Genomic DNA, 19,544 nt, shown 5'->3' with positions numbered 1-19,544 from the left:
TTGACACACCACTTCACATGATAAAAAACATGTCCAATTCAAGAGACATTTGAAAGCAGAAGCCTTAAATATTGGATGTCTTCTAGATATATCATGTTGAAGTATGAAATTTTATGACAGTTTCTTCAAGAAAAAAGCAATTATTTTTAGTAAGTTAAGTTGAAGATCGGGAAAAATTGAAGAAAAATGTTAAGCACCAATACCTCACCAATTCTCTTGACAATCAATTACAAATCATATTTAATTGAATATTGACATGAATGACATTTAATACAATTTTATTGTTGAGCAGGATCAAAATAAATATTTTATTTTTATCACATAAATTGAGAACTTTGAGCCCTTTGCAAAGTGTACTGTGGACTGAAACTGAAGTCTAGTGGTGTTTTAAAATAATTTTGTTTAAAGATATAAAGCTAAGATGATAACTTGTAATACAAGCACTTGAAAGCTTAGGAAATCCACATGACATTCCTCTGCTATTTTAACACTGGCATTATTCTATTTATATGTGTTAGTCCTTGCACTGAACTAGCAAACAGGACAATGTATCGCAAATGCATAAAGCATTCATTCTGTTACTATCACTAGTAATAATTTCTAGATAATAATGATTTGTGTTTGTACCATTTTAGTGAGTTTTATGTAATCTCTTCTTTACCAGTCAGCTTTTTGTGGAAGTCTGTTGCACAGAACGATTAATGATCCTGGAAAATTCTCGCTACTTGATTCAGGTATGTTTGTTCTTTATTTGGGTGAACTATAATTAATTTAAGACGATATACTTGCATGAGTCACATATTGATACCTACTGTCATAAAACAATCACTTTTACTGGAGCTATGCAAGTATTCTTTTTGCCATAAAAAGGACACATACTTTTATCCTTCCAGATAAAAACAACTTGAAATGATTCTTCTTTATTTCCATTCCCTTCATTTGACATGCATCACTGAAAGTGCCACATAAGATTTACATTTAAGACATAAATTAATAATTGCGCCATATGAACCATTATCATTAGAACCTACTCCGGCACATGTAATTAAAAAGTCTCCTCCCTCTGATTTTAGGCATGGATCTATTGGAACAGGAGTAACAACTGTTCGCAGTGTTATTACTCCAATTAGAGACATAAGTGCACACAAAGAGTTGGGATTGGAGAATGGGACATCAAAGGTGGTTCTGGGCTGTGGAACAGGGAAATACATTTGGGAGGGGAGCAGACTCCTAATCTCCTGAGTAGCTGAGTCCTTTCTGTTGATCCACTGGAGTTGATTTCCTTAGGGTCAGACAAGTTCATTTGAAGAACTTGTTGGCCTGTATCTGCTCTGTATTCATTCATCTTGGAGTTAAATCATTGGGTTTGTATTCTTGAGGAATTCATTGTACAACAGGTTTTTTCTCAACTCTTAACATCTCAACAAAAGAAGAAGGGATAGGTTGAAAATAAAACACCCCTACCACCAGTCTCTGCCCCGTGCATAGATTTTCCTCTGTAGGCAGAACGGCCCAACAACTGTGCTGTGTCTCTGAACAGTTAGTTGCCCATATTTTTCCTTGACTGGGAAAACTCCATTCAGAGGCCCCCTCCTTGGCTCCATCGTGTGCCTAGTGTCCGTAGAGATGGTGACCTTCTGTCTGTTGAAGGAAAGCAGCAGCCAAGAAGCCTTGAATACCATTATCTGAGGATGGAGGAGATTAAATAAAACTTGCGCATTTCCCATCCTGTCTTCAGCCTGTTCCTGAACACTCACTGGTCAATGGTGGCCCACAAGGTGGATCATAGTGCCACATGTGCCCCTGCACATGTGTTCAAGCGTGCAAGAAATGGACTCAGTGGGAGATGGAATATACCCCTTCCCCACCCCCACCCCCCATTACAGGTACAGAACAAAGGAAATGTTATCCTTTTTTGTCAGATTTCAGAATTTAAGATGCGTACTGATTCTGCAAGATTTAGGCAGTGTGAATGGGGTGCAGCTCTGACAGTCCTGATGAATTTTAAATTATATTGAAGAAAGCATTCAATCTGAGCCAGTTTCTGCTCTGCTATTTTGTGTTGATTGCTACAGCCATGATAAGGTGGGAACTGATGTTTCAACAGATTCTGATTTTGTACTCTTTTGCTATGGATCATTATTTGTTTGTACAAAGGGTTTTTTTGGGTGAATTTACTGACTTCCTGAAGCTTGGCAACCTGCTTGTTGACACTTGATTTGCAATTACGCCAGTGGGTTTAGATTTCTCATGCTACAGGAAGCCTTTCCAAAGCCAATAACACTCTCACTTCAGTGACTTCTTTAGTCCTGTTTGACTTAATCACTATATTCTACAAGTCAGCACAGGGAACTCTGATAGATCCCAGCCTCCTAAATTAACTGATTTTGAATGAGAGGTCATTGACCTGAAACGTTAACTCTGATTCTTTCCACAAATTCTGCCTAACCTGCTGACTACTTTCAGCATTTTTTTTTGTTTCTACTTTGGATTACCGGGGGTTGGATGGAGTTGGGGTGGGGGGGGGGGTGAGTCCACAGAATAACTGTGTTCCATAATTATGAACCGATAGAGCTAGCTCACACAAAGTAGTCTCAGGGAATGGCAGAGTCAAAGCTTGCACTGTCAGAGTATCCCTCTGGGGATGAGGGGGCAGCATTTTTCTGATGGCAGTGTTTCCTGCCTCGCCACCAGAAAAGTCAGGAAACACATTCCCGCCAATGTCGGTTGCCTCTCAGCTACTTAAGGCTCCAAGACTGGATGCTAGACTTCAGTCCCTGACTTGGGGGGGATGTCATGCCACAGAGAGCTGCCAACCACTGCTGGGTTTGCAAGCAGTCTCTAGAGCCAAAGTCTTGGAGTTACAGGGCACAGATAAGTCTGAGGTCTTGCGGCAGAGAGGGGAGGGGAGGTTGAGGGTGGCTGTGATGGTTTGAAGGGCAGGCAGGAAAGGCTCAAACTTGGGGGTAGCTAGGGGGTGCCTGATCTCAAAAGGGGGCCAGTGATAGAGGACCCCTCCCTCCTTCTTTTCCCACCCGAGACCTGAGCTGGGTGACCTCCCCGCCCCCATCTCTGATCCCCTCCCACTTGCCTTAATATTGAGGCCGGGTGGGAAGTGGCCCTTAAGTGGCGACTTGGGAATTTACCGGCCCCTCATCTGCAAACCCAGTGTGGGCCCATAAAATTCTGCCCAGGATTAAGATTCATTGTTGGATAGTTCACAGAGAACCATGAATTTCACCAGGCTCATATTGTGGATAGGTTTGAAGCTGGCACTCATTTCAAAGAAAGAAAAATGTACCATTCCTATGCACTGATATTATTTATCTCAAGTATGAAATATTTCTTAATATTAACAGATTTCAAATCTGTTGGAGAAGTTTTAAATTCTATATTTAATCAATAATTTATTCATGTTATCAAGGGCTGTTGGTCTCCTTAGTAAAGTTGTTAAACATCTCAGCCATGAAGGTGGTAGTCACCTCACAGCAGTTCTATTTTAGAGAGAACAATTCAGCCCTACTTACCCGTTCTATAAATCCAGCAGTATATATAATGGAATATTATTCTATATAATTTCAATATATTATTGACGGGATTATGAAAACTCAGCCCAATTTCTTGACATGTCATCATGTTGTAATAAAATTAGAGATGTGTAGTTCATTAGCGATTCTCATACACTTCTCATCATGTAGTTGGCTCTTGAGATTTGTGAACTCATCACCTGATTGACATATGGAAATATTAACTTATCTCCCCTTGTTGGCATTTCAGTGACAAGGAATTGATGTTTAATTTAACTTGAGTCTTTCTGGAAAAGGAAAGGATTTGCATTACAATTTGTTGTTTGCTTTTCTTTGTCATTTTTCTCTTGCGTCAAGTAATTATACTTCACTCACACTGAAGATGAGAAGAGAAATCCATGAAGAATTTTCCATGTATTTGCTCATGCCATTAAACCAAGGAAACCGCTAGGTTTCCACATTAAACCAGTATTTTGTTAAACAGGCTGACAATGGGAAATAGTGATTCCTGTCTAAGTTAACAACTACCTTAAATGGAATGTACACTATTTAAATGAGCCAGCAACAACCTTATCTGATCATGAACTTGTACAGGATAACTTTTTAGGTCAATATGTAGAGGGTCCAACAAGGGATGGTCCAGTGCTGCATCTAATTCTGGGGAATGAAGCCAGACAGGTGGCTGATGTGGTGGTGGGGGAGCATTTTAGTGATAGCGACCACAACATGGTACAATTTAAGCTTGTTATGGACAAAGAAATGGACAAGTTGCAAGAAAATGTTTTGGATTGGAGGAAAGCGGATTTTAGTAAAATAAGGCAGGATCTGGCCAAGGTAGATTGGGAACAGCTACTTGTGGGGAAATCTACAGAAGAGCAGTGGGGGGTGTTCAAAAAGGAAATGGAGAGGGTACAGGCTCAACAGGTTCCCTCTAGGGTGATAGGAAGGAGTAACAAACCCAGAGAACCATGGATGACCAGAGATATTCAGGATACGATGAGAAGGAAAAGAGAGGCTTTTAGTAGGTACAAGGGGAGCAAATCAGCGGAGGAATTAGTAGAATACAGAAAGTGTAGGGTGGAGCTTAAGAAAGCAATGAGGAGAGCAAAGAGGGGATGTGAGAAAGCTTTGGCTGGTAAAAGTAGGGAAAATCTCAAAATATTCTATAAGTTTATCAATGGGAAGAGGATAACCAGGGAAAGCGTCAGGCCCATTAGGGACCAAAGGGGCAATCTATGGGTGGAGCCAGAGGACATCGGCAGAGTGTTGAACGAATACTTCACACCTCTTCACCCAAGAGAATGAGGATAAAGGTATGGAAATTGGGGGAGAGAGACTGCGAGGTTCTTAAGCAAATTGTTATAGGGAGTGACAAGGTATTGGAGGTGCTGGCAGGCTTAAAAGTGGACAAATCTCTAGGTCCAGATGATTTGTGTCCCAGACTGCTGAGGGAGGCAAAGGAGATCGCAGGGGCTCTGGCCTAAATTTTTAATTCCTCTCTGGCCATGGGGGAGATGTCAGAGGATTGGAGAATAGCTAACGTGGTTCCGCTATTTAAGAAGGGTTGTAGAGATAAGCCAGGGAACTATAGGCCAGTGAGTCTCACGTCAGTGGTAGGGAAACTATTGGAGAAAATTCTGAAGGAGAGAATCTATCTCCACTTGGAGAAGCAAGGTTTGATCAGGGATAGTCAGCATGGCTTTGTCGGAGGCAGGTTTTGCCTGACAAATTTGATTGAATTTTTTGAGGAGGTGACCAGGTGTGTAGATGAGGGTAGTGCAGTTGATGTAGTTTATATGGATTTCAGCAAAGCCTTTGACAAGGTCCTACGTGGGAGACTTATAAAGAAGGCAAATGCACGTGGGATACAGGGTAATTTGATGAGGTGGATTCAAAATTGGCTTAGTTGTAAGAGACAGAGGATGATGAAAGAAGGCTTATTTAGTGACTGGAAGCCCATGTCCAGTGGCGTACCACAGGGATCTGTGCTGGGTCCCCTAGTATTCGTCATTTATATAAACAACATAGAGATTATGTGGGGAGTAGGATTAGTAAGTTTGCGGATGACACAAAGATTGGCCGGATGGTTAATCGCGAGGCTGAGTGTCTTGGGCTACAAGAAGATATAGACGGGATGGTCAAATGGGCAGATAAGTGACAGATGGAATTTAATCCTGAAAAGTGTGAGGTGATCCACTTTGGAAGGAGTAATTTGACAAGGAAGCATTTAATGAACTGCATGACACTAGAAAGTTCTGAGGAACAAAGGGACCTTGCTGTGTGTGTCCATAGATCCCTGAAGGCAAAGGGGCATGTTAGTGGGGTGGTGAAAAAGGCATATGGGACATTTGCCTTTATCAATCGAGGCATATATTACAAAAGTAAGGAGGTCATGTTGGAGTTGTATAGAACCTTGGTGAGGCCACAGCTGGAGAACTGTGTGCAGTTCTGTTCACCACATTATAGGAAGGATGTGATTGCACTGGACGGGGTGCAGAGGAGATTCACCAGGATATTGCCTGGGATGAAAGATTTAAGTTATGAAGAGAGCTTGGATAGACTTGGGTTGTTTTCGTTGGAGCAGAGAAGACTGAGGGCCAACCTGATCGAGGTGTACAAGATTATGAGGGACATGGACAGGGTGGACAGGGAGCAGCTGTTTCCCCTTAGTTGAAGGGTCAGTCACAAGGGGACACAAGTTCAAGGTGAGGGGCAGGAGGTTTAGGGGGGATGTGAGGAAAATCTTTTTTACCTAGAGGGTGGTGACGGTCTGGAATGCACTGCCTGGGAGGGTGGTGGAGGCAGATTGCCTCACATCCTTTAAAAAGTACCTGGATGAGCACTTGGCACGTCATAAAGTTCAAGGCAATGGGCCAAGTGCTGGTAAATGTGATTAGGTAGATAGGTCAGGTGTTTCTCACGTGTCAGTGTAGATGGAATGGGCCAAAGGGCCTCTTCTGCACTGTGTGATTCTGTGATGAGGTGAGAATGATAATTTACAAAGTATTTTTTTAAAAAATTACATGAAGTACATATTTAGATTCTCTGTTTACTCAATGGGTAAGTGCATAACGTGGTGCAATACTGAAGTGGAGCTGAAATGTTACAGGTTTGATTATTGGTTGATATTGTTGATACTCGATCAATTGTCAATTTGAAATCTGTGATGGACATTAAGGTATACAAGGCAAGGTGAGTATATGGAGTTAGGTCACAGACCAACCACGATGTCATTGGGTGGAATCATCCTAGATTCGCACAAGTGCGATAGTTGCGGGGGGTAAAATAACAACTTACCCGCCGGCTGCAATGGGACTTTTTCACGCTGTATCATCCCAAACCCACCACATTATTTATGCATTCCCAGGAAACACGCTGATTCCGTGGCAGGTGAACTCTGATTCGCCTGCCGTGCCATCACCTTGCCGCTTCATCATGCCAGCCACCACATTTAAAATACAGCCGCGTTCAGTGCTTCCAGCCCAGGACTGCAGCAAAGATGATATGGCCCCAAAAGGGAAGAAGACTGCAGCCTTTTGGCCTCATGGAGGCCGCTGTAATGTCCTCTACCCCACTCTAGCTGCAGGAGGGGCAATAACATTACCACTCCGGCTTGGTAGGCGATGGCAGTGGTGATCAGTTCCAATGCTGCACAGAAGAGATTGGCCATCCAATGCAGTTAGAGGACAATTGATCTCATCCTTGCAACCAGGGAATGGCAACCATCTCAGAACTCTAAACTCTCACACTCGAGCGCATCACGCATTCACTGGCAATTCGCTCACTGCCAGGCCAAGGGACGACTTCACCCATTCTCTCACACATACCCCCACATGTCCATCTGGCCTCATCTCCTCTGGAGACTGCCTCCTCAGGCATCACCACCTTGAGACCACTTGCACAGAACAACATGTGCCCCACACACACACCCTGGGATACCCTCCTTCCCTAATACAGCCCTCATCCTGCAGCCTCTTCCCTTGCCTGAGGCCACTTCTCCCCCTTTGCCAAGCAAGCCCCAGCCATGCAGCCATTGAAAAGCCACCCACATATGGCTAACCAGGTAGGTAGAGACCTGCCTTGAGCCCCCCTAAAAGTGAAGTGGTGGTGCCTGTGAAGCCTGGCACTGATGACCGCGAGTGCTGCCCAAAGCAAGGTAAGCAAACAAACCTTGAAGTCTCAAGCAAAGTGCAGCCCGCCAAGTGCATGTCGCTTATGTGTTGTTGTGAAACACGTCGGCGTGTTTTCCCGCCAATGTGGATGGATGATCCAGCAGTAGGGGGACAATTTCAGCGGGCAGGCCTAATAATATGTTGATGTATTACAGTGAGGTTGCTAACGCCCGGTGGCAGGGAATGCAGGCTTCAGAACTGGTTTCATACTGTTGTGAAACCCATTGCGCAATATTGCCCCCTCACACCATTGAACCTGCCCGACACCGGCGGGCACAGAAAACCCTGGCCATTGAATGATAGAACAGGCTTGAGGGGCTAAATGGCCAACCCCTGTTCCTATATTTCTGTCCCTTGTAAAACATGGATTATTGGTCTAAATCTTCCAGCCAGCAGCAATGCTGTAGACATTGGCACTGCTTGTGAAGATTTTTCTGACCCGACGCTTCTGTGTATTTCTTCCCGGATCTTATGATCTCGGCTGTCACAGAAATATGCAGCACCTGTCGGGGAACTCCATCAAAGTGTAGAAGAGTGGGAGGAAGAGAAGACACACCCTCTTTTTATGGCACCAGCTGCCGTAAGGTCCAGTTTTTTAATATAATGTGGATTAGTGAATGGATGAGTGGATGAATGGGTTGGTAGGTGTGGGTGGCGTGAGTAGATGAGTAAGATGGGTTGATGGGTGAAGTGGGTAGTAGGGTAGTTGGGTGGTCAGGAGGTAGTCTGATCTGGTCTGGTGGGTGGGGGTTAGTCAGATTGAGGGAGTGGTCAGGTTGTGGGTATAGTCAGTTTGGGTTGGGGGGGGCGCAGTGGTGGGTTGTCTAGTCAGGGTGGGAGGTAGTCAGGTCTGGTCAGGTTTGGGGTGATGGGTACTCGTCTGGTCTGATTGGGGGAGTAGTTGGGCCACTTTGTGAGGGTAGTTGGGGGGCTGGGGTTGGAGTCGTCGGGTGTTTGGCTGGTAGTCAGGTGGTTGGGAGAGGTAGTCAGGTCTAGTCGGGGTAGTCGAGTAGTTTGGTGGGCTGATTGGGCAGATCGGTTGTAGAGTTAGCCAGCCGTTAGACCAGGATTCAAACTGTCTAACATTCCCCGGGTAACTATCAAAGTAAGTTGTCTGGAACTGTCCCAAGTCTCTAGCCAGAATCTTCAGGCCAGTGTGTGGGGGCGGGCCTCGCTTGCTGACGCGTAAAATGACTTGAATTGACGTCAGGCGTGCGTCCCGACATCACCGTGCGTCATTCAGATCTTCAGTTCGGCGGGTGGGCACTGGAGTTGGCTGAATGCCTGCCGAACTGTCAAAGACCTATTAAGGCCATTTAAATATCAGTTAAAATACTTAACTGAGGCTGCCTGTCCAACCTTAAGGTTGGTGGGTAGGCGAAGAGCTCAGGCAGCCTTCGCATTTATCATGAAACCTCATCCACGGACGGGATGAGGTTTCATGAAGATTTTTAAAGTTCAATAAAAATTTTTAATAAAATTGGGACATGTCTTAATTTTTTCCCTTTCTTTAGTTTGATTTTTAAAAATTTAAATAATCTCCCTGAGGCAGCTCTGTGTGTCAGAGGGATTCCTATGCTCTTTCACGCACAGGCCCCGACTCGGCCACCTCCCCCTGCCTCAGCGCTTCCAGGTGCCTTAATTGGCCCGCCCACATAAAATGGCGGTGCGCAGCTGATCGCGGGTGGCGATCAGCTGTGCGCCTGCCTGCTCCTGCTCCTGCCCAGTCCCCCGACAGGGGGAGAATTCTCCTCTCTGACTCTAGCTCAGAGACGGAGACACTTGCGGAGGGTACCCAGCAGCGGGATATTACCACCTGAAGTTAAAATTTCCTGGACATTTCCCACATAGGTCTGCACATCAGGACTTCTGCAGGGCCCTGACCCACATTTTACATCATAAGATTGGTCCCTGGTGATCTGAGGCTAGAAGATTTGGGCCATTGTCTGAGATCAGACAAGGTCAGACTTGCTTCTGATCATTCGCTTTGCAGCTCCACACCCCACCACCACCACCCACCCACCCACTGGCCCATTAGCAAATAGGCTTTGAGCAGAGAGTTCAAAAGGGGCAGTATGTGAAATTTGGAGCCACAAGTTTTATAGCACTCTCTCTAACTTGCATTTCTTTTGATTGTAGATTCCTATTGCGAGTTTGGGACGGGTGATTTAGTTTTTCATTCCAACACATATTACTGCTTTCAGGAGACCGGAGAGAAGTTTTTGCATAGAGGGGATGCATGTTTACCGTGATCGTTTCCACAATAATTTATTGTAATCAAATCTCAGGCAGATTATTGCAAATATACATCACTAATTTTATGTGTAAAATCAGATCAAATTTGTGCCATTATTGCCTCATGTTCCATCCTCCCCTCAGCTGATCATGGAAGTTGACAGTCCTCAACCTTTAGTTAAGAACTTAAAGGGGTCAGCACTGGATGACACGCTGAGCAGGAGCAAGGGTATGGGAAAAGGACAGTTTGCAACACAGCTCATTGGAGGGGTAGTTTATTTTATTTTTTTGAAAAGTATACTTTAAAATATCTGGAAGAACATTACAAAACATTTCTGAATCAACATCACAAAAAGTGCAATCAGATTCAACTTTTACACATGGATCACAAGGTGCTTCAATACATTCAATGAATATTACAGTCCTTTCAATCTGGTCATTACAGACAGTCAGGCAATGCATTGGTATTGGAGTTATCAACGTACATCATATTGCACTCTGAGGAGCTTCAATACAATTATAATACAATTAGTAGTCAATGCATACATTCATTGTGAGCCGTACAGCCCAAGGGGTCTATACATTTCCCAGCCCCTCTGTGCACTGTGGCAGAAAGGTCTTAGACAGCGACCTTTCCCCGTTGCACCTTTGCCTCAAGCTTTAGTGCATCCCTCAGCATGTAGTCGTGGACCTTAGAATGTGCCAGTTTGCAACACTCGGTCGGGGACAACCCTTTGCACTCCAAGACCAAAGAGTGTCTTTCACCATGTTGATGATCCTCCAGCTGCAGTTGATGCTTGTCTCGGTATGTGTCCCTGGGAACAGCCCGTAGATCACAGAATCCTGTGTCACAGAACTGTTCGGGATGAACCTCAACAGAAACCACTGCATCTCTCTCCAGACCTTCTTTGCAAAGGCACAATCCACAAGGATATGAACAACGGTCTCGTCCCCACCACAGCCGCCTCGAGGGCAATGTGCAGAGGGGGTGAGACTCCTGGCGTGTTGGAAGGATCTGACGGAGAGGGCCATTCTCACCACCAGCCAAGCTACATCTTGGTGCTTGTTGGAAAGTTCTGGCGATGAGGCATTCTGCCAAATGACTTTGACAATCTGCTCGGGTAACCATCTGACAGGATCCACCATCTCCTTTTCCCGCAGGGCCTCTAGGACGTTACGTGCCAACCACTGCCTGATGGATTTGTAGTCAAAGGTGTTTCTCTGCATAAATTTTTCCACGAGGGACAGGTGGTATGGCACAGCACCAGACCCATTCTTTGCAACACTGTGGACAGGTAGAACCTCAGCACGTAGTGACACTTGGTGTTTGCGTACCGAGGGTCTACGCACAGTTTGATGCAGCCGCACACAAAGGTGGCCATCAGGATGAGGGCGATGTTGGACACGTTTTCTCCCCCCTTATCTAGAGGCTTGTACATTGCGTCCCTGCGGACACGATCCATTTTCGACCTCCAGATAAAGCGAAAGATGGCTCAGGTGATTGCCATCGCGCAGGAGTGTGGGATGGGCCAGACCTGCACCACGTACAGCAACAGCGAGTGTGCCTCACACCTGATGACCAGGCTCTTACCCGCAGTGGAGAGGGAGCATTGCTCCCACATGCCCAGTTTTCTTTGCACCATAGACACTCGCTCCTTCCAGTTTCTAAAGCATGCCCTGGTCCCTCCAAACCATAACCCCAGCACCTTCTTATGCCATAGCCCTGCTGCAAATGGCAAGGAGGATTAACTCCAGGGCCCACCTTTCAATAGATGGGTATTAGCTGATTACCCACTGTTAAGTGCTGTTGACTGTCTGTGAGGGGAATGTGCAAGATGGTGGAGAACTCTGTTTCCAACTTGTGTACAACAGCCACATGTGGCAGCAAGTCACAACCATCTGCTATTGAAGCATATGGTGACCTCTGCAAGCAGCAGTTGGGCCCACTGACCAAGTGTCACTGTCACCACTCAGGAATACATCTCTCAGGAATGCACACATTGAGGCCATGCAGGATTTGCGTGCCACCATTTCCTGCAGCTTACATTGAAGCACTCCTATGGTTTTCTTTTCCACGGATTACCCAGGGCGCTGACGTGCAAGTGACAGTGGCACCATGGGAAAGGTGCCTGCTCCACTGCCATCTGCTCAACCTGTGTCAGGTGGGGGTGTCTAATCCCCAGATCTGTTGCCGGGTGTAGTTTGATCCTTGACACTGGTGGAGTCTAATGCTGGGATGGGGTCTGATGGTGTTGGGGGCTTTTGATAGTAGAGGGTCCAATGGCAGAAACACAGGTAGCTTGTGGCACTGCCAGGAACCATCCCTGCTCCTTCTGGTCCATAAACGCTGCTGTAAGGGCCTTTTCCTCAAAGCTGTTCCCCCCCCCACAACCACCTGCTGTCGAGTTTCCCAAGTCCTGGGTTAAATCTGTAAGGTTAAATGTGAGGCTGCCAGCCTCATAATGTTGAAATTGCCAACCCACCTCCTAACCCGCGTTGATAAAACCCGGAGGTTGTAAGTGGGTTGTGACCGGTATTGAGTTTTAAAAATTTTTGTATTGTACCTGACCCCAACTCATCCTTCCATCCTTTTTGGGGATTAAAATTGCTCCTATTATTTCAGAAGATGCATGGTTGAGTGGAGACCTGCACTGACTGACCTTATCTGTGCGTGGGTTCCATAAGCCAGGCTTGGCGAGAAGTGTTTTTGTCCCCAAGCACCCAGCCTTCCTATTCATGTTAATTTCATGATCTTGTACTGGAGGCCATGGGTGGAATTTAATGTTGCCTGTGTGAGCCGGTTGTGAGGCCGGTGGGGGGAGGGGGTGAGGTGGCATAGGGTCAGAATGGGTCATGCTGGAGTGGAACCCCGACAACATGACATCGCATCCACATTCTGCCAGCAGTGGCAAACCTTCAAGGTGGCCTCGCTGTCTAGACGCAGCAGGGAGCCAATTATGCCGGTTGTGCAGGTAATTAACCATCATTTAAATGCGCTTGAATGCAATTTAATGCGGGGTTTCAAATTCAACAAGCGACATCCAATCACAGAAGGTCAAATAGTGATAGCAAGGCGAGGTCGCACATTTGCCTATGGAATTCAGCCATATCAGACCTGACTTCACTGTCCATTGTATTGGAAGAAAGGGGAAGAGGCCATTGCCAGAGTGAGGTGGGAGGCCACTAACTATGTGGGTTAACTCTGTGGAGTGAAGTATCAGAATGTGGTTGTGGCCTCTCAGCAAGACAAGCAAATGCTCACTGCCACAGGTTGGAGAGGGAATGATAAGGCCAGGGACTAAGAGGAACTTCCTGCAAAGGAAAACACATGATAAACAGGGATAGCAGTAGGCATGGGACTCATTCATTCACTCATCCACTACCTTAAACATTCATTCCCTCCACCTCCATTGCACAGTGGCAGCAGTGTGCACCATTTACAAGATGCACTGCAGCAACTCGCCAAGGCTCCTTTGACAGCACCTTCCAAACCATGATCTCAAACATCTAGAAGGAAAAGTGCAGCAGATACATGGGAACACCACTGCCTACAAGTTTCCTTCCAAGCCACGCACCATCCTGACTTGGAAATATATTGCCGTTCCTTCACTGTCGCTGGGTCAAAGTCCTGGAACTCCTTTCCTAACAGGACTGTGGTGGACGTACACCACGTGGACTGCAGCGGTTCAAGAAGACAGCTCACCTTCTCAAGGGCAACTCAGGATGGACAATAAATGCTGGCCTAGCCAGTGATGTGCACACCATGTGAACAAATAAATTAAAAAAAAAATCAAAGCTCCCTGGGACGAGTGAACAGCCTTCAGTAAGAGAAAAGGATTCCATTCAGGGTTGGATTCTCGTGAAAAGGAGTACCCACTCAGGTCATGGCTGCTGCCACTGATGAGGAAACCTCTCACTGCAGCTGAGGAACATTACAATGTTTGACATGGTTTGACTGAGCCACAATCAGGCACAATCTGCTAAAGGTGAGGTTCTATTGCCTGGACTGATCTGCCTTGCAGCCAGGGGATTTAGATAAGCTTCATACCTCATCCAACATTTTAGTTAAAAGCAGAATAGTTACTTTTAGGTATCTTTCATCCAACAGGCAGGATGTGGAGGAGGGAGCAGAGCAGGCAAAACACTGAGCCCCCACACCAGAAGAAAGAGCCATTGAGAGACACTCAGGGGAGGCTTGGCAGACTCTAATTCACAATCCAATTCCACCAATCATGATGACCTTGTAATGCCTGTCTAATTAAAACACCACCCCGTGTTGGTATGACATCTCTTTCCACTCATTGCTCACCATTGTCTAGCACCAAGCCTCTGTACACACACTGCCATATCTGAGGAGGATAGCAGACTATGCCTTCCCTGACACTGGGAGGCAACTGAGGTTGGAAGGGTATACGTTCCAACTGCCAAGACGCTATTCATTCCATCAACAGCTCACATCTCAAAAAATAGCAGCAATTTGTTGAAACAACACCAATCCTTAAAATGTACAAACTTTCAACCCCCTGGTTCATCTAGATGATCTTAATGTGCTTGTGAGTGCTTCTACAAGGTGCAACTCCTGCAGCTGGAGTGAAGGCAGGCTGCTGATTGGGTTGCTACATAATCTGAGATGACTTTGGCAGCTGTCTTCTGACTGCCTGAGGCCTGGAGGGCCCTGTCATGCTGAGGTTCCTGTTCAGGTGCAGGACCCCCACCACCCTTGGTCACAGCTGCTACTGGAGACTTTGGGGTCATTGGCAGAGGGGCAGAAGAGCTGCTGTCCACACTTGGAGCACTCAAGTGCTGCTGGCAGCTGCTCCTCTACTCTTGCAAGGCATGTTTGCATCTCCCTCTTGCCTTGCCACTGCCATGTGGAGCTTGTGACCAAGGCAATAGTATGTAGGACTGTCCGCATCTCTGGCCTCCAGTTTCTTTTTAAGGGCCACCAACCCCTTTCTTGATGGAGGAAGCCATTTGTGCACATGTTTGAGACATGGCAGCAGTCATGGCCTGGATGGACTCCCTCTGTCATTACAGACGCCTGTGCCTAGCCTGTGACAGCTCCACCAGAGAATTTTCTACCTGTCATTGCAGCTCCAGATTCAGTGTGGCCAAGACCAGAGGCCCACCATCAGCTTTAGCTCAGTATGGGACTGGCATCTCTCAGTCCTCTGAGTGTGTAGCTCCGGCTTTCTCAGCTTTCCTTAGTTAATCGGGTGTGTCTGTGATGTGCTCATCGGCTCCTGATCTTAAGTCTAATCGCAAATGCAAACTGACTGACGGGAGCCTCTGCACAAGTGGAAGGTGCAGGGAACTGCAGTGTACCCTCTGAGGAATCCTTCTCCTCCTTTTTCTCAGAGGTGGACTGCAGGCCCACAGTCTCTACAGCTGACCGTCCTTCCGGAGTGTGGAAGCCTGCATGAATGAGCACAAACACTTAAGAGGTTATGTCTTCCCATTTGCTCCTCCCGTCTATACCTGCCGTGGTTCTCCATTTGTCCAGTGATGGACACAAGTTCGAAGCCTCCTCCTCACTCTCTTCGTTCGCGATTCCAGTCTTACCTTCTGTGGTGACCCTGCACTCTTATCAGTTTGAGGGCTGCCTCCACTGCAGGCATCAACGCATGAATGTGGACTACTCCACTATTGGTCTTGGTCCTCTCCTTGGCATTGTAGGCCCATTTCTCCTGTAGGAAGATGGAAGAACATGTGAGTCTCCACACAAAGACCAGCACAGCACGTACAAAACTGGTATCCCTCTGACCCATGATGGGGGTTCCTGGATGCTTCCTTCAGACATTTACTCTCACAAAATGTAGAGGACATTGCCAATGATAGATACCTGTTGTCCAGATGCGTCAATGCATCATCAGGCAGTGGTGCTAGTGCACCCCAATGCTAGAGCTCGCTTGGTCAATCCCTCCTGATGTGGCGATACATCCTACTTTGCCAATTGCAAGCCTCAACTTGCTGAGCAGTAAGCAAGACCCATCCTGGCAGGGTGGAGAAGGTCAGGGAGCCATTAGCAAAGTGCAGCCATGAGCATTGTTTGACCCCCCCCCCCGACTGCTGCTGACCTCTGTTACTATCTCTGTCTAGGCTTCCTTGGCCATGATGGAGGGTCTTTACTTAGCATCCCAAGTGAAGAGTACTTCCGTCTTTCCTGTCCAGCTTGAAGGAGAACCTGCAAGGAGGCATCGCTAATTGGTACCTTCCCTCCATGTTGGCAACAGCCTCCTGGTCTGCACCTCAGATCTTCAGCAGAGCCAAAGGGATTCAGGGGTCTTCCATGCAGCCAAAGGAATTTTCACCACAGTTGCTGAGGTGATCTTGCAGGAGATCAGGTGAGTACTGAATGCACATCCGGTAGCCCTTTAAAGAAGGTGCCAGCACTTGCCTTTCTGTCAGGTGATGCTGAGATCAGCGTCTTGTTGCCCACCCCTATGCAGGATTGGATAGGCCCAATGCCTTCACGATGTTAATGGGCGGCTGTATTAATTCCATTTTGCGATGGTGTCTGCTTCTGTGTGCCAAGACCCGCATTGTGGGAATTAAGTTCAATCCTGTGTGTGCACAGTCGGTGATGTACAGCATGTGGGAGAAGCCTGCAGTTTTGGCAAAGTCCAGAGATCTGTCTTCCTGCTTCATTGATGATATTGGGAAAGATCTCAAGTAATTGGCTTTGGCAAAGAGAGCATCGATCACCTGGTGAATACAAACCAGTATGGTTGATTGGCTGATGCTGCAGATGCTACCTGCTGTAGCCTAGAATGACCCTGAGGCATAAAGCTTAAGGAACACAGTGACATTTTTAGCCACATGCATAAGACCTTGTGCTGGGCTGCAGTTGGTGCTGCAGCTGATTTAAAACATATCCTCAGGCAGCATCTCTGGTAAAGAAGACCTCATTACATAATGTTCCTCTGTGAACTGCAGTAAGGTACTTCTGGGCCTGTGTGGTTATATGGACTATGAGGCTTGCTGTAAGTTCTCCTCCTTTTATCTTCTCTGTGAAGCTGCAGCTCTCTGGAGTATCACTATCTCCTGCTCCTTCAACTACAATAGCAGTCCAAGCGCCTAACTCATCAAGACCAATCAGATGTTTGCCAGAAACCCTGGTCAAAATCACTCCACTGACTCACCAAATTACTTTCACAAATGATTACGGTCCGACTGCTAAATGACTCAAAAATCTCAAAAGCTGATATACTAATTAAACTAGCCAGTGATTTATCAGTGAGCAGCTGATGATACCTTTAAAATAAATATTCATTAGAATATTTGGTTCTGCTTCTTTCCATTTTCTACTTATTTCAATTAATTTCAATATTAATCACTCAGTGTAACAGCCATCTGGTACTTACATGTGTTTTAAAATTACATTTCCTTTTGATGCCTTTACTACTAAACCACAGACACTATTCTGAATTCGTCATTTCGTAGTCTAGTGACTATCCCTAGAACTTCATCATTTTGGGTGATCCATGGCACAGTGTTCATCAGTGTGTAAATAAAATTGAGAGGATGGCACCTGCTAACTCTATTGCACAAGTCCATGTAATAAAAACAGGGTGAACATTGTTTCTTTACTTGTGTTTTTTTTGGTTTAAAGTTAAAATAATCTTTATTTACTGGACTTCTTCATCCCAGTTTTCCTTTAAAAGCATGCATACGCATGGCTGGATAATAATTAAAAACGTCTGAAATTTGGATGCCAAACAATGGGGAAAGATGTTCTATATTCAATATGTGCACAGAAAGATCATAAAGTAGTCATTAATAAACATATTTATGGTTTCATTGCATTCAACACATGTTGAGCTGATGTTTTGGTTCCCACATATGGTGGGCTGTAGACTCCTCCCTCCCCTCCTACACTGTAATTCTACTTGGAAACTCCACTGCTTCACAAAATCACATCTATTCCTTCCTTTCTAAAGCACAAGTTTTATGTGCATGTGATGGCAGTTGATGGAAGTCTGTTTTTAGAAATGTAGGTGACAGATACAAACTGCGTACCATTCCTGGAAGTCTGATGCTATCCATTTTGAGATGTACTGTTATTTCCTCAACTCCTTTAAAGGGCACTTCTCAAGGGCAATTAGGAATGGGCAATAAATGCCAGCCTAGCTAGTGACGCTCACACCCCATGAAAGAAGAAAATAAACTGGGGGAGTTGTCCAAATAGGCTCAGTCACTCAGAAGGCAAGAATAGTCTATTCACAATAATTCAGATAATTCACCACTTTGAAGATTGTGTCACATTACATCTTCTATCTACAACTGCACAAATTTTCATAATGTTTGTTTTATTCAAAAGAGCTTTGTTTTTAATTTTTAATGTGACATTTTAATCGAAGATGAGTAAAATGCAAGTTAGCAGATGTAATTGGTATTAGGATAATATCGTTGTAGATTGGCGGCACAAGTATTGGCCCAGATCGTCCGGACAGCATCAACGAGGATGCATCCGACGCTGACTCTGATGTAATCTGCCACTTGCCGTTTTATGCTGGACCCTTTGCACCTTATGATACTGGCTCCAGCAGGAATGCAGGGGCGAACATAGCTTGGAGGCAAATTGTTGGATGTGATTCCAGCGCAGCAACATTACTTTTACTTGTCATAAGCTGAAGACATGCCCCTGAAGGTCTATCTTCAGTTCGTTTGTATTAAGTGAAGCTATCAACCTTTCAACTGCACAGCCTCACCCCGCTGACAGTGCTAACTCTATCCTGCCCCCGTCAATGTTCACCCCAACCCCCCAGTCTCTCACCCCCTACAGTGTTCACTGCTTCTCACCCTCCCTCACCTCATGAAAATGCTCAAATCCTCACCCTTCCGCACACCATGATGGCATGACTGTTCTGACATCAGCCAGACAGGAAGCTAGGAATTCTGGAAGATCAGTCTGGAGAAGGGTGTATGGTAGGAGGAGACACTATTCTGGGGTGTTGGGATGAGTACTGGATTGGGAGGCGGGAAGGGGTGAGCATTGACCCGGGGTGGGGGCTGTGCATGTTGCCAGGAGGGAGGTTGAGTAATGCTGGGACGGGGTTGTGGGGTGGTGAACATTGTTGGGAAGGAGATGCAGAACATGCATAGGTGGCTGAATCAGCCAACCACCCATTACATTGTTTCCTGGCTCTATGTGACACTATTACCCCTCTTCCTTGTCTCAACCCGCAACCCCCCCCACCCCCCAGTGCATTGGTGGACAGGTAGTGGCGATCCCACTGTACCCCAACATGTAAGGTTACCTGACCCATACAGTGACTTTGCAAGTGATCGGGGCAATCCTTTCCCAGACAAGAACTTCGCAGTTAAGCACTTGTCACTGGCCCTTTAAAAATTCTGCGCACTAACTGAGACTGAAGCAGAGTTTAAAGCACAATCACCCTTTCCTCTTCCCATGTACAGTCCAAACATCCTGTGATATCTGGGGGACAGGGGTGGGCACAAGGGTGGAGGCACTGCTGCATTGCCAAGAGGGAGTTGAACATTGCCAGGATTAGGGGGGTGGTGAACATTGCCCAGAGGTGGGGGGGTTGAACATTGCCGGGACGGGGACTGAACATTGCTGTGGGTGCTGGAGTGCTTTGACCCTCCA

At 46.1% G+C, this 19,544-nt stretch overlaps 1 protein-coding gene across 3 annotated transcripts in view; it reads left to right on the top strand.

Moving 5' to 3' along the window:
* Positions 1 to 19,544, top strand: part of inpp4b (inositol polyphosphate-4-phosphatase type II B) — a 900,896-nt gene that overhangs the window by 651,792 nt on the left and 229,560 nt on the right. For all 3 annotated transcript variants that reach the window (XM_041213287.1, XM_041213212.1, XM_041213146.1), the window contains one exon: positions 665 to 734. In XM_041213287.1, coding sequence (XP_041069221.1) covers positions 665 to 734 — 70 coding nt within the window. The remainder of the gene's footprint in view (positions 1 to 664; positions 735 to 19,544) is intronic.

The sequence above is a fragment of the Carcharodon carcharias genome, chromosome 1, assembly GCF_017639515.1.
Source record: "Carcharodon carcharias isolate sCarCar2 chromosome 1, sCarCar2.pri, whole genome shotgun sequence".
Taxonomy (NCBI): Eukaryota; Metazoa; Chordata; class Chondrichthyes; order Lamniformes; family Lamnidae; genus Carcharodon; species Carcharodon carcharias.
Note: the sequence above shows the minus strand (reverse complement) of the source record. Positions and strands in the feature narration are given on the sequence as shown.